Below are 22,388 nucleotides of genomic sequence, written 5' to 3'. Positions count from 1 at the left end.
TAGTATCATTTATTTGAGGTAGTTAAAAAAATCAGAGGAAAAGCAGGGTGATGAGCAATTCATGTTATTTGTTTAAAAATGGTTATGCTCCTATACAATAATTTCTTAACTCATTCATCACATTTGAAAACCTACTATGTACAATGGAGGTTAAAGTTCAAGAGAAAAGGTACTTGGATCCTGTTCTCAAGGCATTCATACTCTAGCAGGGAAAAATATGCTACAAATATCTTAAGGCACTTGTGAATTTATATGTTGTATTGTGAAAGGTAAAGAGAAGGTACCTGGAGAATTCAGAGACAGGGTGTTTTTTCTTCCCTAGTTCTGTTTTACACAGATGCTCAACACTATACTTGGAATTTAGTGAAGATTTGTGAAGGCTTCGTTTATCTTGAACCCCCACCTCTCTGCCCCCACCAAAGAATCTTATTCCTAATCCTTTGTTTTGCACTTTGAAATTTGCTCTTTCTTCCCCTACATAGGAGTCCATGTTTATCCCACATGGCTGAGAAAATGTTTTCTCTTTACTTGGAATTAGTTTTCATTAGGGAAATATTTTTTCTTGCAAAGCTGTTGGGGAATAAAGAGTTCGGTTTACACTGGTGCTTTCCTGTAATACATTAGAGAGGATGGCAAAATATGATTTTGATTTCTCCATCTTTTTTCTGACTGCTATAAGCTGTTTTCTTTACTCAATTTTTGACATAAATTTGTGGCTTTCATTTATGATGCTTGATACTCAAGTTGAAAGAGGGAAGAAGATGATAAAGTTTAGAACTCAGCTCTGCTAAGCCCAGAAATAGAAGTGGCAACTGTATTCCTGTTGCCCACCCTGTGAACCAGGCTACCTGGCAAGTGAAGATGAGAACCAGGCAGAAAAGATCCTGCCGCCTTCCTCATTTGTACAGGGCACTGCCCCACTTAAATTTGTTGTATTGTTTTTTGCTACAAGCCTATCATGGAATATAATTCTGGAACCTCTTTCAAAAGGGTAGTTGAACTTTCAGCAATAAATCAGATCTCTTTTTTCATAAGCTTTCAAATTTTTTACTCCTAGGATGCCATACACACACACACACACCCAACCACACACACACATCTAGATGTAGATATACAATAAAACTTATTGAGGATCCCAAAGAGCTTTTGTTCACATGGGTTATGCCTATTGGAAAATCTCTTATATTACAAATTAATACTGAGGATTTCCCTGGTGGTCCAGTGGTCAAGATTTCATGCTTCTATGGCATGGGGCATGGGTTTGATACTTGGTTAGAAAGTAAGATCCTATATGCCACGTGAAGGAAAGTTACATGCCTCAAAATTGCCTGGACTTAAAACTCCCCTCCAGGTCCTCCCCACCATTCTATGCAAAACAAAGAACCCCCTTCTAATTATGAAAATCGTTTTGACCTCATGGACTCTGCTAGGGCACTGGGGACCCTCCAGGGACTTCTGGATTGCACTTTGAGAACCACTGCTATAAACAAATAAAACTGAATCAGCCTATAGCACTTAGAAATCATGCAATTTTAAAGTGTTTGTCTCAAGCACAAAATTGCCACTGGTCCACTTCTCATTCATGACAGCCTTATTCTCTCTCCTTAATCATTCTTAGATCACTTCTCTTATTTAATAACAATCTGGTGAGTCTGACAACGGAGTACACAGTTTCACTATGGAATCTCTTGAAAAATCCAGTCAAGTGGAGTGAAAAAGAGAAACAGAGTACTTTATACTTTCCCTAGGCCTTTTTGTGATTTAAAAAAATTTTTTTTTTTTGTTTTTCTTTAGGTCTTGGGCTTTGTTGACTGTATAAGTATTCTCTTTTTAATGTCTGAAATTTTATTTTAATATCAGGCTTTCTCTTTAGCTTATTTTCTTGAAATGTGCACATATAAATAAGCACATGCCATTTTAATCTGTAATAATGCTCTACTGAGGCCCTTCCTGTGGCCTTTCAGTCATAGCCCACCCTGGTGTCACGCAAGAGCCATCAGATCCCAGGCAGTCCTTAGAATGGGCCTCTTGGTCAGCAATGAAAGTAGTCCATGTTCTATCATATTTTTACAAGTGTAATTACATTTTTATTATCTTAAACATTTCTAGTTTTACTGGTCTTGCCAGCTGGGCTTGAAAATGATTAGTTTTGTAGTTTATAAAAATATATTTTGTTCCTCTAAAAGGGATTAAATAACCGTGTGCAGTGAGCATTGTGAGATATACCATAAACATTTTATTTAGACTAGTTGTTATGTGATGAAAAAACACTATTTATAGATTCAGATAAGATATGTATAGGAACACACAGAACTGATTCAGCTCATTCTGGATAAGTGATTGATCCATTATAATTTCTCTCTCTATTTGAAATTATATTGGGATGGTTTGAATTATGATCTCTTAGCTGAATTCTGGTTCTGTGAACTAGTGTAAAACATAGGTCTGACTCTTGGGCCCTGAAGTTCCCAGGTTAGTGAAAATCTCCTAAGCATATAAATGAGGAGAAACTGAAATGGCAAAATCAGTTAGAGGGGGAAAAAAAGGCCTTACCTTTAATAGATTCAGGTTTTAATATGACTTTGGTATAGATCAAAGTAGATATGTTTCCAAATTGACAAGTGTGAGGGAAATATGATCTTACTTAAAGGATTATGTGAGGGGAAAAGAGGACTTTCCATGAAGTTTAATTATTTGTTGTGTTTTTGTTCATCTGATTACAGACACTTAGAGGAAGCGTCCAGAATAAAATCAATCCCCGACCTGGAAAAGTAAGATTACTTTCTGTTCCTTGTCTAGAATCATTTTGACCTGACAAAGTGCAACAACAGCACTTGATACCTCTCTCGCTTTCTTAGGTGGTGATATACAGCGAGCCCGACGTCTCAGAGGCATGTATTGAAGTGTTCAGTGACGTGGAGGATTGTAGCGCCTGGAGCCTCTCTCCTGTGATACTAGTAAAAGTCGTTAGAGGATGGTAAGAGTGGCACTTTGTGTTCCTGACTCGGAGCGTGTGTGTTTCACATTTTTAATTTTTAACTGTTCGGTCCTCAGTACTTATTTTAAATTATGCCCTTAACAATGTAAAGGGCAGACAATACTAGTCTTAGTGAATACTAAAAGTGTATCTAAGAAAAACATTTTTTAACATTTCTGATTCTAGGAATGATGCATGTTGATGCTAAAGGAATCAGAAAAATGCAGCAGTATAAATTTCTTTTTCTCATTTTGCCCACCTAATGTTAGTTTGGACTAATGATCACCAGAGTCCGTAATATACTTTTGGTTTTTTAATTTTCCATGAGGTTGCTAAGAATTGTACTACTCATGTTGATAGGCCATGCACTAAGCATGCTGATAGGAATTTTAAAAATTCTATAAGGGAAAACATCCTGGATAACTTTTTAAGTGACAGTTCAGTGAAGGACTAACCTAAAATTTATTTTCTAACTTTTTGACAGCAGATAGTTTTTGTTAAGTAAAGAAACTGGTGAAAAAAAAATTGTTTTACCAGCTTAACTGCTTCAAGGAAATACACAGGAAATTGAATAAAGAAAAGCGGTTAAAAAAAAAGAAATCACTTACTTGGCATAAATATGAATCTTTGTACCTATTTATAAACTTGTTTAAAAAGAAGATGTAGGGCTGTAGGCATTTATGGTTTAAAAAATTAGTAAGCTTTTCTTTAGATCTCTCCATTTGATTAAATATGCAGCATTTTCCTTTTAGGCTTTAGATATTTTAATATATTTTTCTGTATATTTAACATATTCATTGGGAAAATACAATTAGCTTTTGTTCTTAAATTTGAAAACTGAAAATTATAATTTTGTTTTTAATGAAATACTGATTCTTCAACTTTTCTTAGCATCTCTCTTTTCTTAGAAGTATGAGCACTTAAGACTACCACTGTCATATATTGTCACGAGGTTTTTATTTAGTGTTTGTATGTTGCTGAGAAGAATACTTTAAATGTGTTTTCTGGGTCAGTAAATAAGTATTACATAGTATATTTGAAAGTTGCTTACAGAATAGATCATAAAAATTCTCATCACAGGAAAAAAGATTGTTTGATTGTGAGGTGGTGGGTTTATTAAATAAAGTTACTATGGTGATCATTTTGTAATATACACACACATCTAATGGCCATGTTGTACAGCCAAAACTAATACAGTGTTATATGTCAATTAGATCTCAATAAAACTGGAAAAATGCTTTCCATTAGCATGCATGTAGTAGTCCTTTGTATCAGTATATCCATTGATATGGCTCTAGTATATAAGTTACAACCCTCAAAAGTGTTTTTTACATATATAAGAAGAAAAAACATTACAATAAAAGCCCATTCATCTGACATTACTATGTTTCCACCAACTGGCAAACTTACTATACTATAGAGCTACTATAAAAATTAGTAGCTTTATAATGTTCATACTGATAGTCAAAAGTTCTGTAAAATCTTGATTGTTGTTTTGTTTTAGTTGCTAAGTCATGTCTTACTCTTTTGCAACTCCATGAACTATAGCCTGCCAGGCTCCTCTGTCCACTGGGATTCTCCAGGCAAAAATATGGAGTGGGTTGCCATTGCCTTCTCCAGGGGATCTTTTTGACCCAGGGATCAAACTTGCATCTCCTGTTGTATCTCCTGCACTGGCAGGGAGGTTTGTTACCACTGAGTTACTGGGGAGAGAACTGGCCACTAATATATTATTTATAAGGGTTTCCCTGGTGACTCAGATGATAAAGAATCCACCTGCAATATAGGACACCCAGGTTTGATCCCTGGGTCAGGATGATCCCCTGGATAAGGGAATGGCTACCCACTCCAGTATTCTTGCCTGGAGAATTCCATGGACAGAGGAGCCAGGCGGGCTATAGTTGATGGGGTTGCAGAGTTGGACATGACTGAGCAACTAACACACACACACACGTTCACAGTCACACACACACACGTTCACAGTCTCACACACACACACACATACACGTTCACAGTCACACTCACACACTCTATTGGCCAGAATATTTGACTAATCAAAATCTCTCTCACCAAGACTGGCTAATAGTTTTGCTGTATTTTATTCTTAGTTGGATTTTGTATGAGAAACCAAATTTTGAAGGGCACTCCATCCCCTTAGAAGAAGGAGAATTGGAACTCTCTGGTCTCTGGGGTATAGAAGATATTTTGGAAAGAAATGAGGATGAGGCAGTGTCGCCTAAGCCCATGGTGATTGGTTCAATCAGACTTGTGGTCCAGGTGGGTAAAATTAGTAAGCTTTTAATAAAGGCAAACTGGATTTCATCTATTCATTCAGCAAATACTTATTGAATGCTGGATGTGATTCTTTTGAGAGTTTTATTTTGTGATAAAAGTGATTGGGAAAAATATTTTGTGTTTTATGGATAGGTTTTCTATATTGTAAATATTTGTGCATGTTAATTAGAAAAGAAACATTCTAATTAGTCTTTTTTTTCAGAATAAATTCTGAAATATGAATTTCTCTTTCCTGGCCCCCATTTCCATATGCAAATGTATTTTATTTAATAACCTAGTTTTGATGAACTCTGTAAGAACAGGTTTTCCTTTTACTTATTTTTTTGGTTGCTCTGTGAGTTCTTATTACCTTGAGTGGCTTACAGGACTATTTTGAAAGCTAAATAATCCAAAGATAATTCAGTTATTAACTCTGGGATTTCATGTGGGTTTTAAGAAATGAGTATTTAAGGCCACTTTATGGATTGGGTAAACATTTCTTGGTTATTTATTCATTAATGAGGAACTTGAATCAGTTCTTTGTGGCTCGTGGAATTTGATGATTCTTTACCTTTTAAAAATGTAAAAGGTATCTTCCAAGTGAAAAAGCTCCATTTGTGTATTAGACTTGGGTATCAGAGTGCAACAGGGGAAAAAGACATGTTCCAAAATGAGAATGAGTAAGAATGACTAACAGTTTTTGGCAGAAGAAAATGTTATTTCCTGGGTCAACATTTCTGAGTGATTGGTATTCTAAATGATTTATCTCTTAATAATTTTAAGTACATAATGTGATAGACTTTATGCAAGATGTAACAGACACCACTTTGAAATGTCATAGTGGAATAATTTATCTGCAGTTTTTATTTATTACTCATTATACAGCAATGTTTTAAAATGTCATTCAAATCCTATCTCTCATGTAGCGTCTCTCCTTCATTTTTCTGAATTCTCTACTCTTTCTTGGCCATATTATAATCTGCTTTTTCTGTAATTGTGATCATTATACAAGTACATGTTGTTTTCCTTTAACACTGACTCTCAATCTCTTTTTTACTCTCTTTGTATCGCTTGCTGATGGTTAAACCCCCACTTGTAACATCTCCCAGTGATTTGCAACTGCAAGAGATATGAGAATCTGGTGGGGTGGGGATTTAGGGTCCAAGAAGGTGGGCTGGGGGAAATGAAGCACGCTGGAACAGAGACCTCCTGTTTTGGCTGATGATAGCAGGCCTCATGCAATTAGTGCTTTTCATGGTATTACATGGTTTGGGGTTTTACTGAGCATCATATCCCACTGATATGATGTGCTTTCAATTATTTTACCTTTCTTCTTACTATGGGATTTAAGCTTTTTCCCTGTCTTAAATAATGCTTCATGAATGTTTTTGTGCATTTAACAATGTATACATTTTATGATTCATTTCCTTGCGATAAGTTTTTCAGAATGGTGTCATGTTAAAGAGAAGGAACATTTTTATGTTTCCTAATACATGATGAATTTTTTTTTAGCAGATTGTGTTTATGGTTCCTTGACACATAAAAGTCACAACATATATTCAAGGAAGTCACCTTTTCAGCTCATTAACTTTGTTCCTTTTGTTAATATTTGAAAGAGTTGCCCCTGAACTGACCCAAGTGTTACCATTTTTTCTGTACCTCAGTTCACCTTGCTCTGCAGCATAGAAGAGGTTCAATAAATATTCGATTGGGGCCCAGGCACTCAGCCAGGAGAGGCCTTTTGTAGTGTGTCTCATGGACATGCAGGGCATGGAACAGTGACCAAAGTGCAGAGATTTGTAAATCACCATAAACGTGCACCTTTGCCTTTATGACTTAGACCAAACCCACGTCATAGTCAAGGAGTGTTACTGCAGGGGCCCGTGGGCACAAAACAACAGTTGAGGAAGCAGCCACTCTATAGACTAGTGTCTCTGGATATGGATGGTCACAGGAGAGCAAGGAACTAAAACTCAGGTTGCCAAGGAAAGCCAGGCAGGTTTTTCAGTGAAGACAAGGGAAATAATGTTCCAAAACTCTTGAGATGCATTTCTGGTGGTCTTTGCTTGAATGTAATGTTGAGATACAGGACTAATGCAATGTGTATGCCCCAAAAGATCACATATTAGGTCACGAGTGAGAACAGGAAAGGGATGAAGTGGCAGATGATCTGTGCAATGTATGTGTGTATTTAAAGCTTATTTTAATTATTAAAAAAAAGGAATGAAGTGAAGTGAAGTTGCTCAGTTGTGTCCGACTCTTTGCGACCCCATGGACTGTAGCCTATCAGCCTCCTCCGTCCATGGGATTCTCCAGGCAAGAGTGCTGGAGTGGATTGCCATTTCCTTCTCCAGGGGACTTTCCTGACCCAGGAATCGAACCTGGGTCTCCTGCATTGCAGGCAGACGCTTTACCATGGGAGCCATCAGGAAAGCAAAAAAAGGAATAATGAGCTTAATGTAGAATTTAATACATGGCATTACAATTATAGATATATACTGTATTCATGTAACTTTTTTTCTTTTTTAGGATTACAGAGTTAGTCAGATTGACTTATTTACGGAACCAGAAGGGTTAGGGCTTCTAAATTCCTACTTTGATGATACCGAAGAAATGCAGGGGTTTGGCATAATGCAGAAGACTTGTTCCATTAAAGTACATTGGGGCACGTGAGTATTTTATTTGCAATACAGTTTTAATGAAGCTCTTTTTTGAGTGTGAAAAGATGACTTCAGATAATCTATCTCTAATTTGTTATCCTGTTAAGTAATTATTGACTAAAAGCTTGTATTATTTTTTATAAGGCACATAAAAATCTGATTTTTTTGGTTACTGTGTTACTATAACTCAGCTTTCTTGTAAATGATAATGATTTCTTGGAGGAAGTGCAGGGAGAAAACTGCATTTTTAATGTGGAGATTTCCTTATCGCAAAGGAACCTGATTCATTCAGAGCTGAGTGCAGATTATACCTTCATGGTAATTCAGAGGAGGTGATTCAAAGCGTGTGTGCCCCTGATATTTCATGTGGGATGGAGGCCAACACGCATACTACTTCCTTTAACAGTTTCACACAATGCTTTCCAAAGCCCCTAGGATGCTGATTTCAAAAATTACAGGAAACTGCAAGAGTGTTTTGAAGGAAGAGGGAATATTTCAGCTAGGGGAGAAATTAGGCTAGAAAGTGCAGGCTGTGGAACTGAAGCTGGTGGCCTCCACAGTGGAGTGCACAGCCCAGGGCATGTGGCAGGCATACACCGAAATGCAGGAAGAAGCACTAAAGCTTCTGTGTATTTTATTTAAAGTCTCCTGTTCAGATGTTGTCTTTGTGTATGTTTTCTAATAAGTTTATAGTATATTCAGCAGTTATATATACATAATTTATAAGTATTCATATATTCAGAGACTGCTCAAGAGTTTATATTAATGGAATATGGGTAAGATAATACATATGTAATGAATCCAAAGGTAAATACTACAAGAAACATAAATTATGGAGAGGGACCGTGAAAGTGCTGCTTTAGAGAGTAGTCAGGAAAGTCCCTGGTGACTTTTAAGCAGAGATCTGAGGACGTGAGGGAGTCAGCTGTGGGACATCCCGGGGAGGCAGGGTAGAGAAGTGCCCTAGACTGGAAGCACAGTGTTTGCAAAGCCCTCCAGGGGATGTTTCAGCAATTGAGGGGAGGTCTGGCTGCAGTAAAGTGAGCCGGGAGGATTGGTGGTGGAGAGGGCTCTTATCATGTCAGACCTTGTAGGACTCCGGAGGGATTTTAGGTGACTCCAAGGAACATAAGAAATCATTGGAGGACTTTAATCTAACTTGTGTTTTAGGAGGCTCACTCTAGCTTCTGTGAAAAAGTAAATTGTAAAGAGCTAAGAGTAGAAGCAAAGATTTGCAGTTACATAGGCAAGAAGTGTTTTGGTGACTTGGTGTGATGGTAGTGGTAGAAGAACAGTCAGATTCTGGATACATTTTGAAGACAGAACCAACAACATTGGTTGACAGATTTTATGTGGGGTATGAGGGGCAGAGAAATGTCCAGGGTTTGGGACCACAGCATTTATTGGAATAGAAAAAAACGGGGAGGGGAAGTGAAATCCAGGTGTTTTGTTTTGGAGGTTAAATGGGAGATGCCAACTACCCATTCAAGCATTCATGTAAGAGGTCAGGAAGGTGACTGGATACATGACACTGGAATCTTAGGCGGGTTAGGGAGGCTGGAGATATAATCTGGAGTCATGGGCATGGAGAAGGTATCTAAACCCCATGCTGGATGAGATCTCCATGCTTAACCTCACTCATTATTAGAGAAATGCAAATCGAAACCACAAGGAGGTATCTTCTCACACCAGTCAGAGTGGCCATCCTTCAAAAAGTCTACAAACAATAAATGCTGGAGAGGAAGTGGAGAAAAGAGAACCCTCTTACACTGTTGGTAGGAATGCAAACTGAAATAGCCATGACGGAGAACAGTGTGGAGATTCCTTAAAAAACTGGGAATAGAACTGCCATATCACCTGGCAATCCCACTGCTGGGCATACACCCCGAGGAAACCAGAACTGAAAGAGGCACACGTACCCCAGTGTTCATTGCAGCACTGTTCACAATAGCTAGGACGTGGATGTAACCTAGATGTCCATCGGCAGATGAATGGATAAACAAGTTGTGGCACATATACGCAATGGAATATTACTCAGCTATAAAAAGGAACACATTTGAGTCAGTTCTAATGAAGTGAATGAACCTGGAACCTATTATACAGAGTGAAGTAAGTCAGAAAGAGAAAGACCAATACTGTATATAATGTATATATATGGAATTTAGAAAGACAGTACCAACAATTCTACATTCATGGCAGCAAAGGAGACAGAGATGTAAAGAACAGACTTTTGGACTCAGCGGGAGAAGGCAAGGGTGGGATGATTTGAGAGAACACCACTGAAACGTGTATATTGCCATATGTAAAAAAGACAACCAGTGCAAGTTTGACGCATGAAGCAGGGCACCCAAAGCCGGTGCTCTGGGACAACCCAGAGGGATAGGGTGGGGAGGGTTCAGGATGGAGGGACACAGGTATACCCATGGCTGATTCATGTTGATATATGGCAAAAACCATCACATTATTGTAAGGTAATTATTCTCCAATTAAATAAATTAAAAAGAGCAGGAAAGTCATCTGAGCTTTGGGCACTTGTATATTTAGAGATTAGGAAGAAAAGGTGGAATCTAAACTAAAGTTTCTTCATCTCTTGCTGCTTTTGAGTTTTTCAACATCAAAGAGACCTATAAGTCTTTTTTCTCAAAGTATTTAAGGCTGAGAAATATCACTAACTCACTCCAATATTCATCCCTGGAAATTCCATGGACAGAGGAGCCTGGCAGGCTGCAGTCCATGGGACTGGAAAGAGTTGGACATGACTGAGTGACTGAGCTCGCACACACGCATCATATTTTTATCTCCATGTCTAGATGATTTCCTGACTCAGGCTTGGGCTGTGTGGAAGCGTAACGAGCTACCATTAAATAACATTTCTTACCTTGACAGTTTAACCTGGTCTTCTTACAGGTGGTAGTTACAAACCAGTCATATTTTACACATTTTGATGGGCTTGCATGGTGGCAGACGCTTTTTTCCTGGTTCTTCATTGCCATCAGGGTAATAGAAAGCTGCCTTAGATGTCAGTTCAGAGTTTGGGCTCATTGAACTCAGTCAGTTTGGTACCAGGTCAGTAGTACTTTTACAGATCTCCAAGGGGAGTCTTGATGGGTTGGGAGAATTCAGCTGATGGCAAGTATTCAAGCTGACACTGCCTCTGTTGGTGCAGCAGTCCTGTGAGCTGATGGAGTAGAAGCCTTCGCTGTGCAGGGGTGCTTCTTCAGATTCCATGAAATTTACTCCAGGGCCTGTTCAATCTGCATTAGGCTTTTCTACACGTACACACATTCAGAGTGAAGTGAAGTGAAAGTGGCAGTGTTGTGTTCGACTCTTTGCGACCCCAAGGACTATACCGTCCATGGAATTCTCCGGCCTAGAATACTGGAGTGGGTAGCCTTTCCCTTCTTGAGGGATCTTCCAAACCCGGGGATCAAACCCAGTGTGTTACTTGCTAATTTCTTATTTGGGAAAATGAGAACTTTCTAACAAAATTTTCCTCTCACATTGTGTTGAGTGTGATTTGTCTTTAAGCAGCTGGCAATGCCAGCACCCGTCCTTGCAGAAGTGACAGTGTATCTTATCTTGAGTCTATTTCTAATAAATAAAATTGAGGAATTTTAAGACTTCAAAGGCAGCATAAAGAACATCTGTTCCAACACCATCATTTAGTCAAGGAAGACAGGTTTTGGCCACTTTATCAAGTTGGATTAGTTGTTAGGATTAGTTGTCAGAAGAACAGGTACTAGAATGCAGGTGTTCTGAAGTCAAGGGACATTTTTTTTAATAGCCACATATTCTTTGGTCAATGCTAACATGAAATACTTGATACATAAAAATATATGTAGGTATGTGAACTATGAAGCCTAGTAATCAAACAAGCCCCTCATCACACAACTGAGAACCTCACCATTACCAACATTGCTGCAGCACCCAGCATAGCCCACCTGTGCCCACCCCCCCAATTTCTCCCCATGTGCAATCCCTCTCTGGAATTTTGTGTGTTTCTCAGCCCCTTGCTTTGTAGTGTCACCATATAGTATCTGTCCTTGCACTATTTTTAAATTTATAAAAATGCTTTTGAAATTTATAAAAATGTTATTAAACTTTAAAAATAAGGAACTGTGGCTTGTTCCTTTTTCTCCACATTGTTTCTGAGAGTCCCCACATTGATGAGTATATGTGTACTTATTCTTTTTCATTGTTATTTAATAGTCACTGCATATATTTCCTTATGGAGTATACTGAAGCCCAGCTTTTTATTATGAAAGTTTTCAGACATAAGCACGAAAGTAGAAAGGGTAGCAAACACCCATATACCCTCCACTTTGATTCAGTAATTGTTAACATTTGCCATGTTTGCTTGATCTTTTTTTCTGAGCACTTGAAAGTAAGTTGCAGGTATTGTGACCCTTCATTCCTATAAGCTTCATCCCATCTCTCTCTATAATGACATTTTCCTACAAAGCTACCATTATCACACCTGAGAAATTTTCAATATGGCCATGATGATATCTACCCAATAGTCCATAAATAAAATTTCCCCATTGTTTCAGGAATGTCTTTTATAGATGTTTTTAATTAGTATCCAAGCAAGGCTCATATATTTGGTTGTCCTATCTTTTTGAAAAGTCTCTCTTTATCTCTTAAATACCCCCATCTTTGTTTCCCATGCCATTGATGTTTTTGAAGAATTTAGGTCAGCTGCTTAGTGTATGTGCCATAGTCTGGATTTTCTGAGTGCTTCTTCATGGTATCATTTAACTTGGTCTTCTGTCACCTGAAATTTCTATATACAGGCAGTTAGGTCTTCATGTATAATCAGATGCAGATGGAAGGGTTTTGTCAAGGATGTTACTTCTATGGGTAGGGACACATACTCATGCTGTGTTAATCAAACCAAGTTTGATTGCTCGGTTACACTGATGCTTCCCACCCCTCTCCATTGTAAAGGTACCAGTCCCCCCTTGAGATTCAGAGCCTGCTCTTGTTTGAATAACCTCAAAGCTGGCACATTCATATTTAAATCTTCTGACTATCCCCTTGGTTTCTATATGTAGCCAACATTCATGTGCAGCCATATCTGGAGAATAAGACAGGATCCAACTGGAAGAACTGTTTTTGGTTTAAGAGCAAGTGAACGAGATAAGAACGGTTTTTCTTGTCTGATTCAGAGGGTGTTTCTGAAAGAGTAATTACATGAATGATTTTCATGAATGTATGGATGACCATTGTTATTAGTTCAACATTAGTTCAACAGTATTCCTCTGTATGTATACAATTTTTTTTTTATAAAAATATTTTTATTCACTTATTTATGGCTGTGCTGGATCTTTGTTGCTTGCAGGCTTTTCTCTAGTTGTGGTTCCAGGGCTTCTCATTGCACTGGCTTCTCTTGTTGCAGAGCACAGGCTCTAGGGCGCGTGGCTCAGCAGTTGTGGTTCCTGGGCTCTGGAGCACAGGCTCAGCAGTTGTGGCACACAGGCTTAGTTGCTGTGCGGCCATATGGGATCTTCTCAGATCAGGGATCGAACCTGTGTCTCCTGCATTAGCAGGCAGATTCTTTACTACTGACACCAGGGAAGCCACATTTGTTATTGTTTTTTTAAACTCATACTTTATAGACATACGGAGAAGGCAATGGCACCCCACTCCAGTACTCTTGCCTGGAAAATCCCATGGATGGAGGAGCCTGGTAGGCTGCAGTCCATGGGGTCGCTAAGAGTCGGACACGACTGAGTGACTTGACTATCACTTTTCACTTTCGTGCATTGGAGAAGGAAATGGCAACCCACTCCAGTATTCTTGCCTAGAGAATCCCAGGGATGGGGGAGCCTGGTGGGCTACCGTCTATGGGGTCGCACAGAGTCGGACACAACTGAAGTGACTTAGCAGCAGCAGCAGCATAGACATACAGTTTATTCATAATATAGGCAAAGGCTGAATACATGAGAAAATAAAAGAAAATAACACTGCCTGAAGGTAGTTGTTCTCCTGATGCCCTTGTGAATAATGTATCTTGTTGGAATAGAATTTAGGAAAGGATCACACTCTGTATATGAGTTTTCAGATTCCAAAGTCCACCCACATTCACAAATGTCTATTTGAGTTAGCCAGCAGGCCCTCAGAATTCACTATTCGCAGAACAGCAGTCTTCAGGTGTGCCAGTTTATGTGTTCAGGTTTTTTGACAAAGCCTTCTTTATCCCAGATTACCTTCCTTATATAAGTGTTAACATGACTAAGCTATATGCTTCAAGGAAAATGAGATGTTTAGTAGCAGATGAATACATACCCTTAGAACGCAAACCATAGAAGAAAAGGCTTAATGAAAGAGTACTTCAGTAAGCACCATGTCGGAATCTCAGAATCACTTGTTGATGAGCCATCGTCTGTGTTTATAAAAAATTCAGACTGTTCATTTGTGAAGAGTCAGACCTCATAGCCCTTGGCTTGTTATTGGCCGAATAGCACACTTTATAATAAACTGCTGTTATTTAGCTAGGGCATGAAATCAGTGTGTGATGTGCCTTTTGAGAGCTTTGGGCTCCAAAAAAAAGATGTAGTGCATTCTCTTTTTTTAATTTATTTTTAATTGGAGAATAATTCTTTACAATGATGTGTTGGTCTCTGCCCTACAACAGCGTGAATCAGCCGGAAGTATACATGTGTCCCCTCCCTCTTGAACCTCCCTCTCAGCCCCGCACCCCATCCCACCCCTCTAGGTTGTCTCAGAGTACTGGGATGAGCTCCCTGTGTCATACAGCAATTTCCCACCTACCTACCTTACATACGGTAAAGAATGTGTCCACGCTAGGCTCTTAATTTGTCCCGCCCCCTCCTTCCCCCACTGGGCCCACAAGTCTGTTTTCTGTCTGCATTTCTGTTCCTGCCTTCCCGCTGCCTCCCAGTCATCTCTGTAACCATTATGCTGACTTTTAACACTGTGGATTAGTTTTGATTCCCCCATCCACATACCACACACAGCCTCTCAACATTGTGTGTGTGTGTATGTGTGTGTTGGTAGGTCTCCAGTAGGATTTTGACTATAAATCCCTGTATAATTAGTAAGTCTAAAGAAGTTACTGATTTATCCAGGACAATCTGTAACAGAAACTATCACCAAAAATGTGCCCTTGGGCCAAAATTGTGAACAAGAGAAAAGCAAAGAGGGGAGAATCAGAATCATTTTGTAGGTAAAAGATTACCTTTACAGCCAGCTTCCTCTTGTGGCCTGTGCTCTGGGGAACTTGGCACAGGTAGCCCAGCTAGGATGCTTTAGCAAGACTAATAAAGAATTGGTGAGTATAAGTGATCACCAAGAATTCCACATTTGCTTGTCAAGAGGGTATATTACCATCTCTTTTATAAAGAAGTCACTTCTCCAGCAACAGCAACTTCACCAGAACCCTCCAAGGAAGCAATAAATTGATAAGACTGCACAGTCTTTAGGGACAGTTCATGTGAGGTATGGTTTTCTGGTTTCCTGGTTTCTAGCACATTAGAGGAGGGTGAGGCTTCTGGTTGCCTGACCACAGCAGAAGTGACAGCTGACAAGCATGATAGAAGGGTGTGGTATTGAAAAACCATAAAAATCAATTCCAAGGACTCAAAAAGCATTGGGCCTGGGAACAAGCAATCTTTAGACTTTGAGAGCCCCCACAGACATCTCTGTGCATTAAGTCGTGCTCCCAGTCATGATCCTGAGCGACTGTGAAAGCAGAAATTATGTTCAGTGCACTCTCTGGAATGAGAAAGACTGTTGTTCAAGAATGACTAGGAGCTTGGTTTTGGGGTCAGCTTGAATCAGCCCTGCATTTAGTACTTGTAGCTGTGTGGCCTTGGGCAATTTAACTTCACCTGTAAAATGGGGACTGTATATTTTACTTGTAGCATTGTTGTTAAGGATCAGATGGCATTCCTTGTAAGCTCTAGATATTTGTTAGCTGTTCCTAATTTTTGATACTATGACAGATGATTAGGTAGAACATCCTATTTTTGGTTACAAATGAGATATAACCTATTAAAGTGTGAAATCCCCTGGCTGGAGCCTCTCTAAATACATACACAGTGCAAAAGATAACTACTTTTATTACTTGGAAGTAACAGACATTTAAACTTTGAAATAGTTCATAATAGAAAGTAAAATCAGTGGACAAAGCTAGCCAAGCCAAGGAAACAAATAAAAGCTCAAGAGATGCATATAACGGCTTATTCCTCCTGGAGCCCAACTTTGCTCTACTAAGTGCATCCATACATCATCCAGACCCACATCCTCCCCTGTTCTGGTCCTCTCTCATCTGTGGGGTGCAGTGTTCCACTGATAGAAATGATGCATTGTCTGCTTCTTCCTTGGTACTTATTTAGATGGCTGATTTATGAAGAGCCTGGATTTCAGGGTGTCCCTTTTATCCTGGAACCTGGTGAATACCCTGACTTATCTTTCTGGGATACAGAGGAGGCATACATTGGATCCATGCGGCCACTGAAAATGGTAACGATGGAATCTGATCATGTGTTCTTAGAGTCAGTAATTCTTTGCTTGACTTTGGTAATTTATGGGATGTGACTTTAAAGCAATAAAGCAGAGTTTTAAAAGATAAATATGTAGAGGATGGGACTTATTGCTAGATAGAAATAGTAGAAAGGATAACTTGATAGTTGCTACAGATGGAAAAAAAATGTGGATAAGTCCATAGGTGTTCTTGGCCATGCAGAGGCACTGATGTGTATGCACAGCTCAGCCCAGGGCAGATGTGAGAAGTGAGAAAGTGAAGAATTAAATCAGGAGGACAGACAAAGTCCAGCTTGTAGGTGTTAGAGAAAGGGGATAATTAGGAGAGCATCACGATAAGTCAGGGCTTCCCTGGTGACTCAGATGGTAAAGAATCTGCCTGTAATGTGGGAGACCTGGGTTCGATCCCTGGGTTGGGAAGATCCCCTGGTGAAAAGAATGGTAGCCTACTCCAGTATTCTTGTCTGGAGAATCCCTATGGGCAGAAGAGTCTGGTGGGCTATAGTTCATGGGGTTGCAAAGGGCTGGACATGACTGAGTGACCGAGCACAGCATAGCACAATAAGTCAGGTGGACCTTAAAAACCAAGCAGGATTATTTTAGATGGCGATGTCAGAGTTAGACTGCATGAGCCAGGTCAGAGCTGGGAAGGGGTAGGGCTTGCTGAGGACCAGCTTGCTGTAATGACAGGAGGTCAGGCTGGGTGACTGCATTGGGGGCCCTGGAGTCAGATGTCCAGGTGAGTGTTGTCCTCCAAAGCCCTCCCCTTAGGAAGGATTCCGTGCTTCCTTCCCCTGTATTTTGCCTGGTTCTTTGTTTCTTCTGCGAGACTCTAAGCCTTGGAAGGCTCCAAGCTGCACCTGTTTTGACCTTATGTTGAGCTGTGCCATAGGAGGTGTCCACTAAACACATACAGCATGAGTGAGGCGCCTGTTACAGACATGTTCTTGAAATTCCACTTTGTGGTTGTCTTCTGAGTCAGTTTGAAACAAATTAGAAAGTTAGGAAGATAATTTTTATCTTAATTTTATCCCTCCTGCCGCAGGTTGTGGCTTAATTATCTAAATGTCTGCTTGTCTTCATGCAAATAATTTTGGGCTTTTTTTCTAAAATTAAATCCTCTTTTGAAGAGTAAAGTTTTTCAAGTTTTCTGAATATGTAAAAGAATTGCCTCAAGTTTTGAAGGCAGTTTTTAATGATGACCTACAGAGTTGTAAAGTTCACAGAATTCGAAAAGGATTCCTTTTGAAAAGGATACTTAGTTGATTGTATGAGCCCTGGTTTGTTGATTAAAATCAGCCACATTCCTTTATAATTATAGTTCATTTGCTGTATTTGAGATCTTTGGTTATACTTTTTCACTTATATATGTAACAACCTTTAAAAAAAAAGGCCTTCTGACTTTCCCACTGCTGATTTAAACTCTTACCTTATTTAATACTTCTGTGTGACACCTCTTCTATGATTTTAGTAAGATTTTGGGATTAAAATTTCTTTATTCTAAACATACAGCAACCCTCATAGACCCATCCTCTATGGGATGTTTTAAATTTATCTAGGAGTTTACCTAATTATTTCAGGAGCCCTTCAGATCATATTGTGAACTTGAGTGAACTTCAACAGCTTTGTAAGCCAGAGGTTGCAAAATCAAATGCCTCCAGGGCCAGGCAGCAAATAGGCGTGAACAGGCTAACCCGGGAGCTGAAGCCCGGAAGAGGTGGAGACGGGCAAAGTGGAGCTGGTATCCCTGCTGGAGGGCGAGCCCAGTGCAGGGTTAATAAACACAGAAGGTGAGGGTTGCTGCCTGTGAGAATTTGAGTCTAGAGATGTAAAATCTTAGACTGCTTTTTAAGAGAAGTGAGAAATAGGCCTTTTTGGGAGAAGTTTACTGAGTTTAAAAAACAACAACCAAACACCTATTTGGTTAAAAAGCACAGATACCATGCAGATTCAGCTTGTAGACCGCCTCTGTGAGACTCTTCCTCATATCTTCCCTGCATTTTTCGCAATTTTAGAACTGTCTCCACATCAGTTAAACAAACCAGAACGTAGTTGCTCTGTGTGGTTCCGTGGCTTATCACAGACTGCCATGGGTAATAGCAAATGGTAACTTATCAGCGACAAGCCACTTGTTTTACAATATCATTTTTCTTTTCAGGGTGGCCGTAAAGTTGAATTCCCTACAGATCCTAAGGTAATGTACATTTTTAAAGAATTTTACTCCCATTCCATCTTCATGAAGATAATACTTGCGTGATTTTATGTATTACTTCCATGAGACATAACTGCAGTCAGTGGGAGTTGCCCAGCTTATACATGCCATCCCCTTCAGGTAGAAGGCGATGCTGACCGCACGCGTTAGCACAAACAGTGTGTGCAGCCATGGCTCAGAAGGCTCACTGCTGTATTAAGCTGTAATTTGCAGTTGTATTTACTAACTGCAGGGCCTGTTGCTACTTGTCTGAAAGGAAAAACCTTACTTTTCAAGACAAGTTCTCCCTACCCTAAAATTCTCCTTCTGCTAGTTCTGCTTTGCACATCTGTGACACACAGTTTGACCTACAGTGTGTTTCATTTTTAAAACAACTTAACGATACTTTGGTTCATTAGTTTGGCCTGAGAAAAATTCTAAATATCAGTTCTAGACATTGAACAAAAACCAATTGTGCATCTGTCTTTTGAACCTTGGCTTTAGGCTATACCACAACAGGAGAAAAATTCTGATTTTTAAAATTACATTACAAGATACTTTTATTTAGTTAATTAAAAAATGTGATTATAAAATTTGTGTTCCAGGACTTACTGATATTAAGTGACTGATTTAGTGCTTAGCTATTGAGATATTTAACCTCTTACAACCTCCTGGCATATCTCATTTCTATTATAGGTAGTTATTTATGAAAAGCCTTTCTTTGAAGGAAAATGTATGGAGCTGGAAACAGAGATGGGTAGGTTTATCATGGAAGGAGGTGAAACAGAAGAAACCACTGGAGATGAACATTTGTCCTTTGTATCGGTGGGATCTATGAAAGTTCTACGAGGCATGTAAGTAGACAGGAGTGACCTGTAAGGATTCCTTTTTATTCCCTTTAATAACATTAAAAACATGGTCTCTCTCCCCCAAAGACAGCATTCCAAATTGCAGGGTGGAGTGAATAAACATGTTTTCTTCAGCTAGTTGTGACCTGGATTTGATGGGCTGGTTTGGGATCAGTCAGCTGGGCAAGGCTGATAAATTGAGCCATCTAGATTGATCAAATCTACAATCTTGTTTGTTGATATTATGCTCCAAATGATTGAACTGTTAGTTTGCTTTCTATTTTTTAGGATCATATTCTGTACTTTATAGAGCTTACATATTTTCTTTAAAGTCTACACTTGAAAATGGCTTATAAATAGCCCAAAATATACAATATATTAATTATTATTGGAAGAAAGTTCATCCAGTTTTATTTGTTAAAGTTCTTTTGAGTCAGTTCTTAAACACACTTAGACAAACATGTACACATACATGCTGACCTCCCTGTAATCCTTTAAGGAACATTGGCATATACTTCTTAGGTTAATTTCTTGGTGAAGTGAAGTGAAAGTTGCTCAGTCATGTCTGACTCTGTGACTCCATGGACTGTGTGTGGCCCACCTGGCTCCTCTGTCCATGGGATTCTCCAGGCAAGAATACTGGAGTGGGTTGCTATTCCCTTCTCCAGGGGAATCTTCCTGACCCAGGGATTGAACCCGGGCCTCCTACATTGCAGGCAGATTCTTTATCATCTGAGCCACCAGGGAGGCCATTCTACTAATTTCTTAAATGCTAGGGAAGAATTCCAGTAGTCATAATGCATGGGTCCATGTCTAGCTCTATAGCTATTTACATTTGTCAGTGACACTGATTTTTTAACTACTGAAAATTTCTACTCTTTCATGTTCTTTCTGTTGTAGTTGGGTTGCTTATGAGAAGCCTGGCTTTACAGGTCATCAGTATTTGCTTGAAGAAGGAGAATACAAGGACTGGAATGACTGGGGAGGCTACAGTGGAGAACTGCAGTCTTTACGACCTATATTAGGTGTAAGTTACAGAAAAGCTAATGGGTAATACTTGGGCGTTTTTGAGTAATAATTGGCTGGTCTTTGAATTTTGAATTTTTTTTTCTCAACAGGATTTTTCAAATGCTCACATGATAATGTACAGTGAAAAAAACTTTGGATCCAAAGGTTCCAGTATTGATGTATTAGGAATTGTTGCTAATTTAAAGGAGACTGGATACGGAGTGAAGACACAGTCTATTAATGTACTGAGTGGAGTGTAAGTGAAATAACCCAATGGGGATTTTAATAGTGAGCTTCACTTTGATTTGTGTTAAAGTAATGGAGTCTTTGACCCAGAGTAGACACTCAATAAGTACATATCTCAAAAATGAAACATTAAATTAGCCATTTAATACTGCTACAATATTTTTATAACTGCTTTTTAAAATCTTTCTCATATAGTATCTTTTATATGTAATATAATATTGGGGCAGAATTTGAGTTGCATTATGAAATCTACAGATTCACTTCCCTTGTCATTTTTCATGAAAAGAACTCATGAATTTCTTAGGATCAGACACAAATAGTAGTGATTTAACATCAGAAACCTGAAGTTGGGACAAAGTCCCATTTGATTTTCTTATGGTCCTACACCTGCTCTATTATATTTCCTGTTATTTTTTCTTCCAGTTATATTAAGATGTAGTTGATATACAGCACTCTGTAAGTTTAAGATGTGCAGTGTAATGGCATATTCATCATGAAATGATACCAGAATAAGTTCCGTGAACATCATCTCATAGATACAAAACAGAAGAAGAAAAAATGTTTCCCTTGTGAGGAGAACTCTTAGGATTTACTCTCTTAACAATTTTCATATATAGCACACAGCAGAATTAATTATATTAATCATGCTCTACATCATATCCCCAGTATTTATCTATAACTGGAAGTTTATACTTTTTGATCATCTTCATCCAATTCCCCCCACTCCCCACCTCTGTAACCACAAATCTGATCTCTTGTTCTACGAGTTTGTTTGTTGTTTTTGAAGTACAGTTGACTTACAACAGTGTGTTAGTTCATGGTACACAACATAGCGCTTTAATATTTCTGTGCATTTCAGAATGATCACCATGAGAAGTCTAGTTACCTTCTGTCACCATACCAAAATGCTACGTAATTATTGATAATATTCCTGATGTTGTACGTTTCATTCCTATGACTCATTTATTTTGTAAATGGAAGTGTGTACCTCTTAATTTCCCTCACCTATTTCACTCATCCTCCCACCTCCCTCCACTCTGGTGGCCACCTGTTCTCCGTATCTACGACTGTTTTCTGTTTTGTTTGTTCCTTTTGTTCTTAGATTCCACATATAAATATGTGGTATTTGTCTATTTCACCTAGCATAATTTCCTCTCAGTTCTCCCATGTTGTGCAAGTAGCAAAATTGCATTCCTTTTTATGGTGGGTTACTATTCCGTTGTGTGTGTGTATGTGTATACACACTACATCTATCTATGTTAGATATATAGGTTGCTTCCATGTCTTGGATATGGAATGCTGCAGTGAATAGAGGGGTCCTTGTATCTTTTTGACTTAGTGTTTTTGTTTTCTTTGGAAGAATACCCAAAAATGGAATTGCTGCATTGTGTAGTGCTATTTTTAACTTTTTGAGGAACCCATGTTGTTCTCCATAGTTACTGCACCAATTTATATTCCTACCAACAGTGCACAAGGGTTCCCTTTTCTCTACATCCTTGCCAACACTTGTTATTTGTTGCCTTTTTGACGGTAGCCATTCTGACAGGTGTGAGACTATATCTCATTGTGAATTTGATTTGCATTTTCCTGATGATTAGTTATGTTGAATATATTTTCAAGTGCCTACTGGCTGACTGTAGGTCCTTTTGGAAAAATGTCTGTTTAGGTCCTCTGGC

General features: G+C 38.9%; 1 protein-coding gene and 1 non-coding gene across 2 annotated transcripts in view; one reads left to right on the top strand and one right to left on the bottom strand.

Annotated features, from left to right (window-relative positions):
- The window catches only part of CRYBG1 (crystallin beta-gamma domain containing 1), a 228,536-nt gene that overhangs the window by 184,556 nt on the left and 21,592 nt on the right, over positions 1-22,388 (top strand). The window contains exons 5-13 of the mRNA XM_052645892.1: positions 2,724-2,771; positions 2,859-2,977; positions 5,086-5,254; positions 7,781-7,920; positions 16,272-16,398; positions 18,578-18,613; positions 19,307-19,464; positions 20,359-20,485; positions 20,577-20,722. Coding sequence (XP_052501852.1) covers positions 2,724-2,771; positions 2,859-2,977; positions 5,086-5,254; positions 7,781-7,920; positions 16,272-16,398; positions 18,578-18,613; positions 19,307-19,464; positions 20,359-20,485; positions 20,577-20,722 — 1,070 coding nt within the window. The remainder of the gene's footprint in view (positions 1-2,723; positions 2,772-2,858; positions 2,978-5,085; positions 5,255-7,780; positions 7,921-16,271; positions 16,399-18,577; positions 18,614-19,306; positions 19,465-20,358; positions 20,486-20,576; positions 20,723-22,388) is intronic.
- On the bottom strand, positions 7,611-7,683 carry TRNAC-GCA (transfer RNA cysteine (anticodon GCA)). The gene has a single exon. It is a non-coding gene; the product is annotated as a tRNA-Cys (tRNA).

The sequence above is a fragment of the Budorcas taxicolor genome, chromosome 9 (genome assembly GCF_023091745.1).
Source record: "Budorcas taxicolor isolate Tak-1 chromosome 9, Takin1.1, whole genome shotgun sequence".
In the NCBI taxonomy this organism is placed as follows: domain Eukaryota; kingdom Metazoa; phylum Chordata; class Mammalia; order Artiodactyla; family Bovidae; genus Budorcas; species Budorcas taxicolor.
The sequence above is the reverse complement of the archived record's forward strand: the minus strand, read 5'-3'. Positions and strand labels throughout refer to the sequence as shown.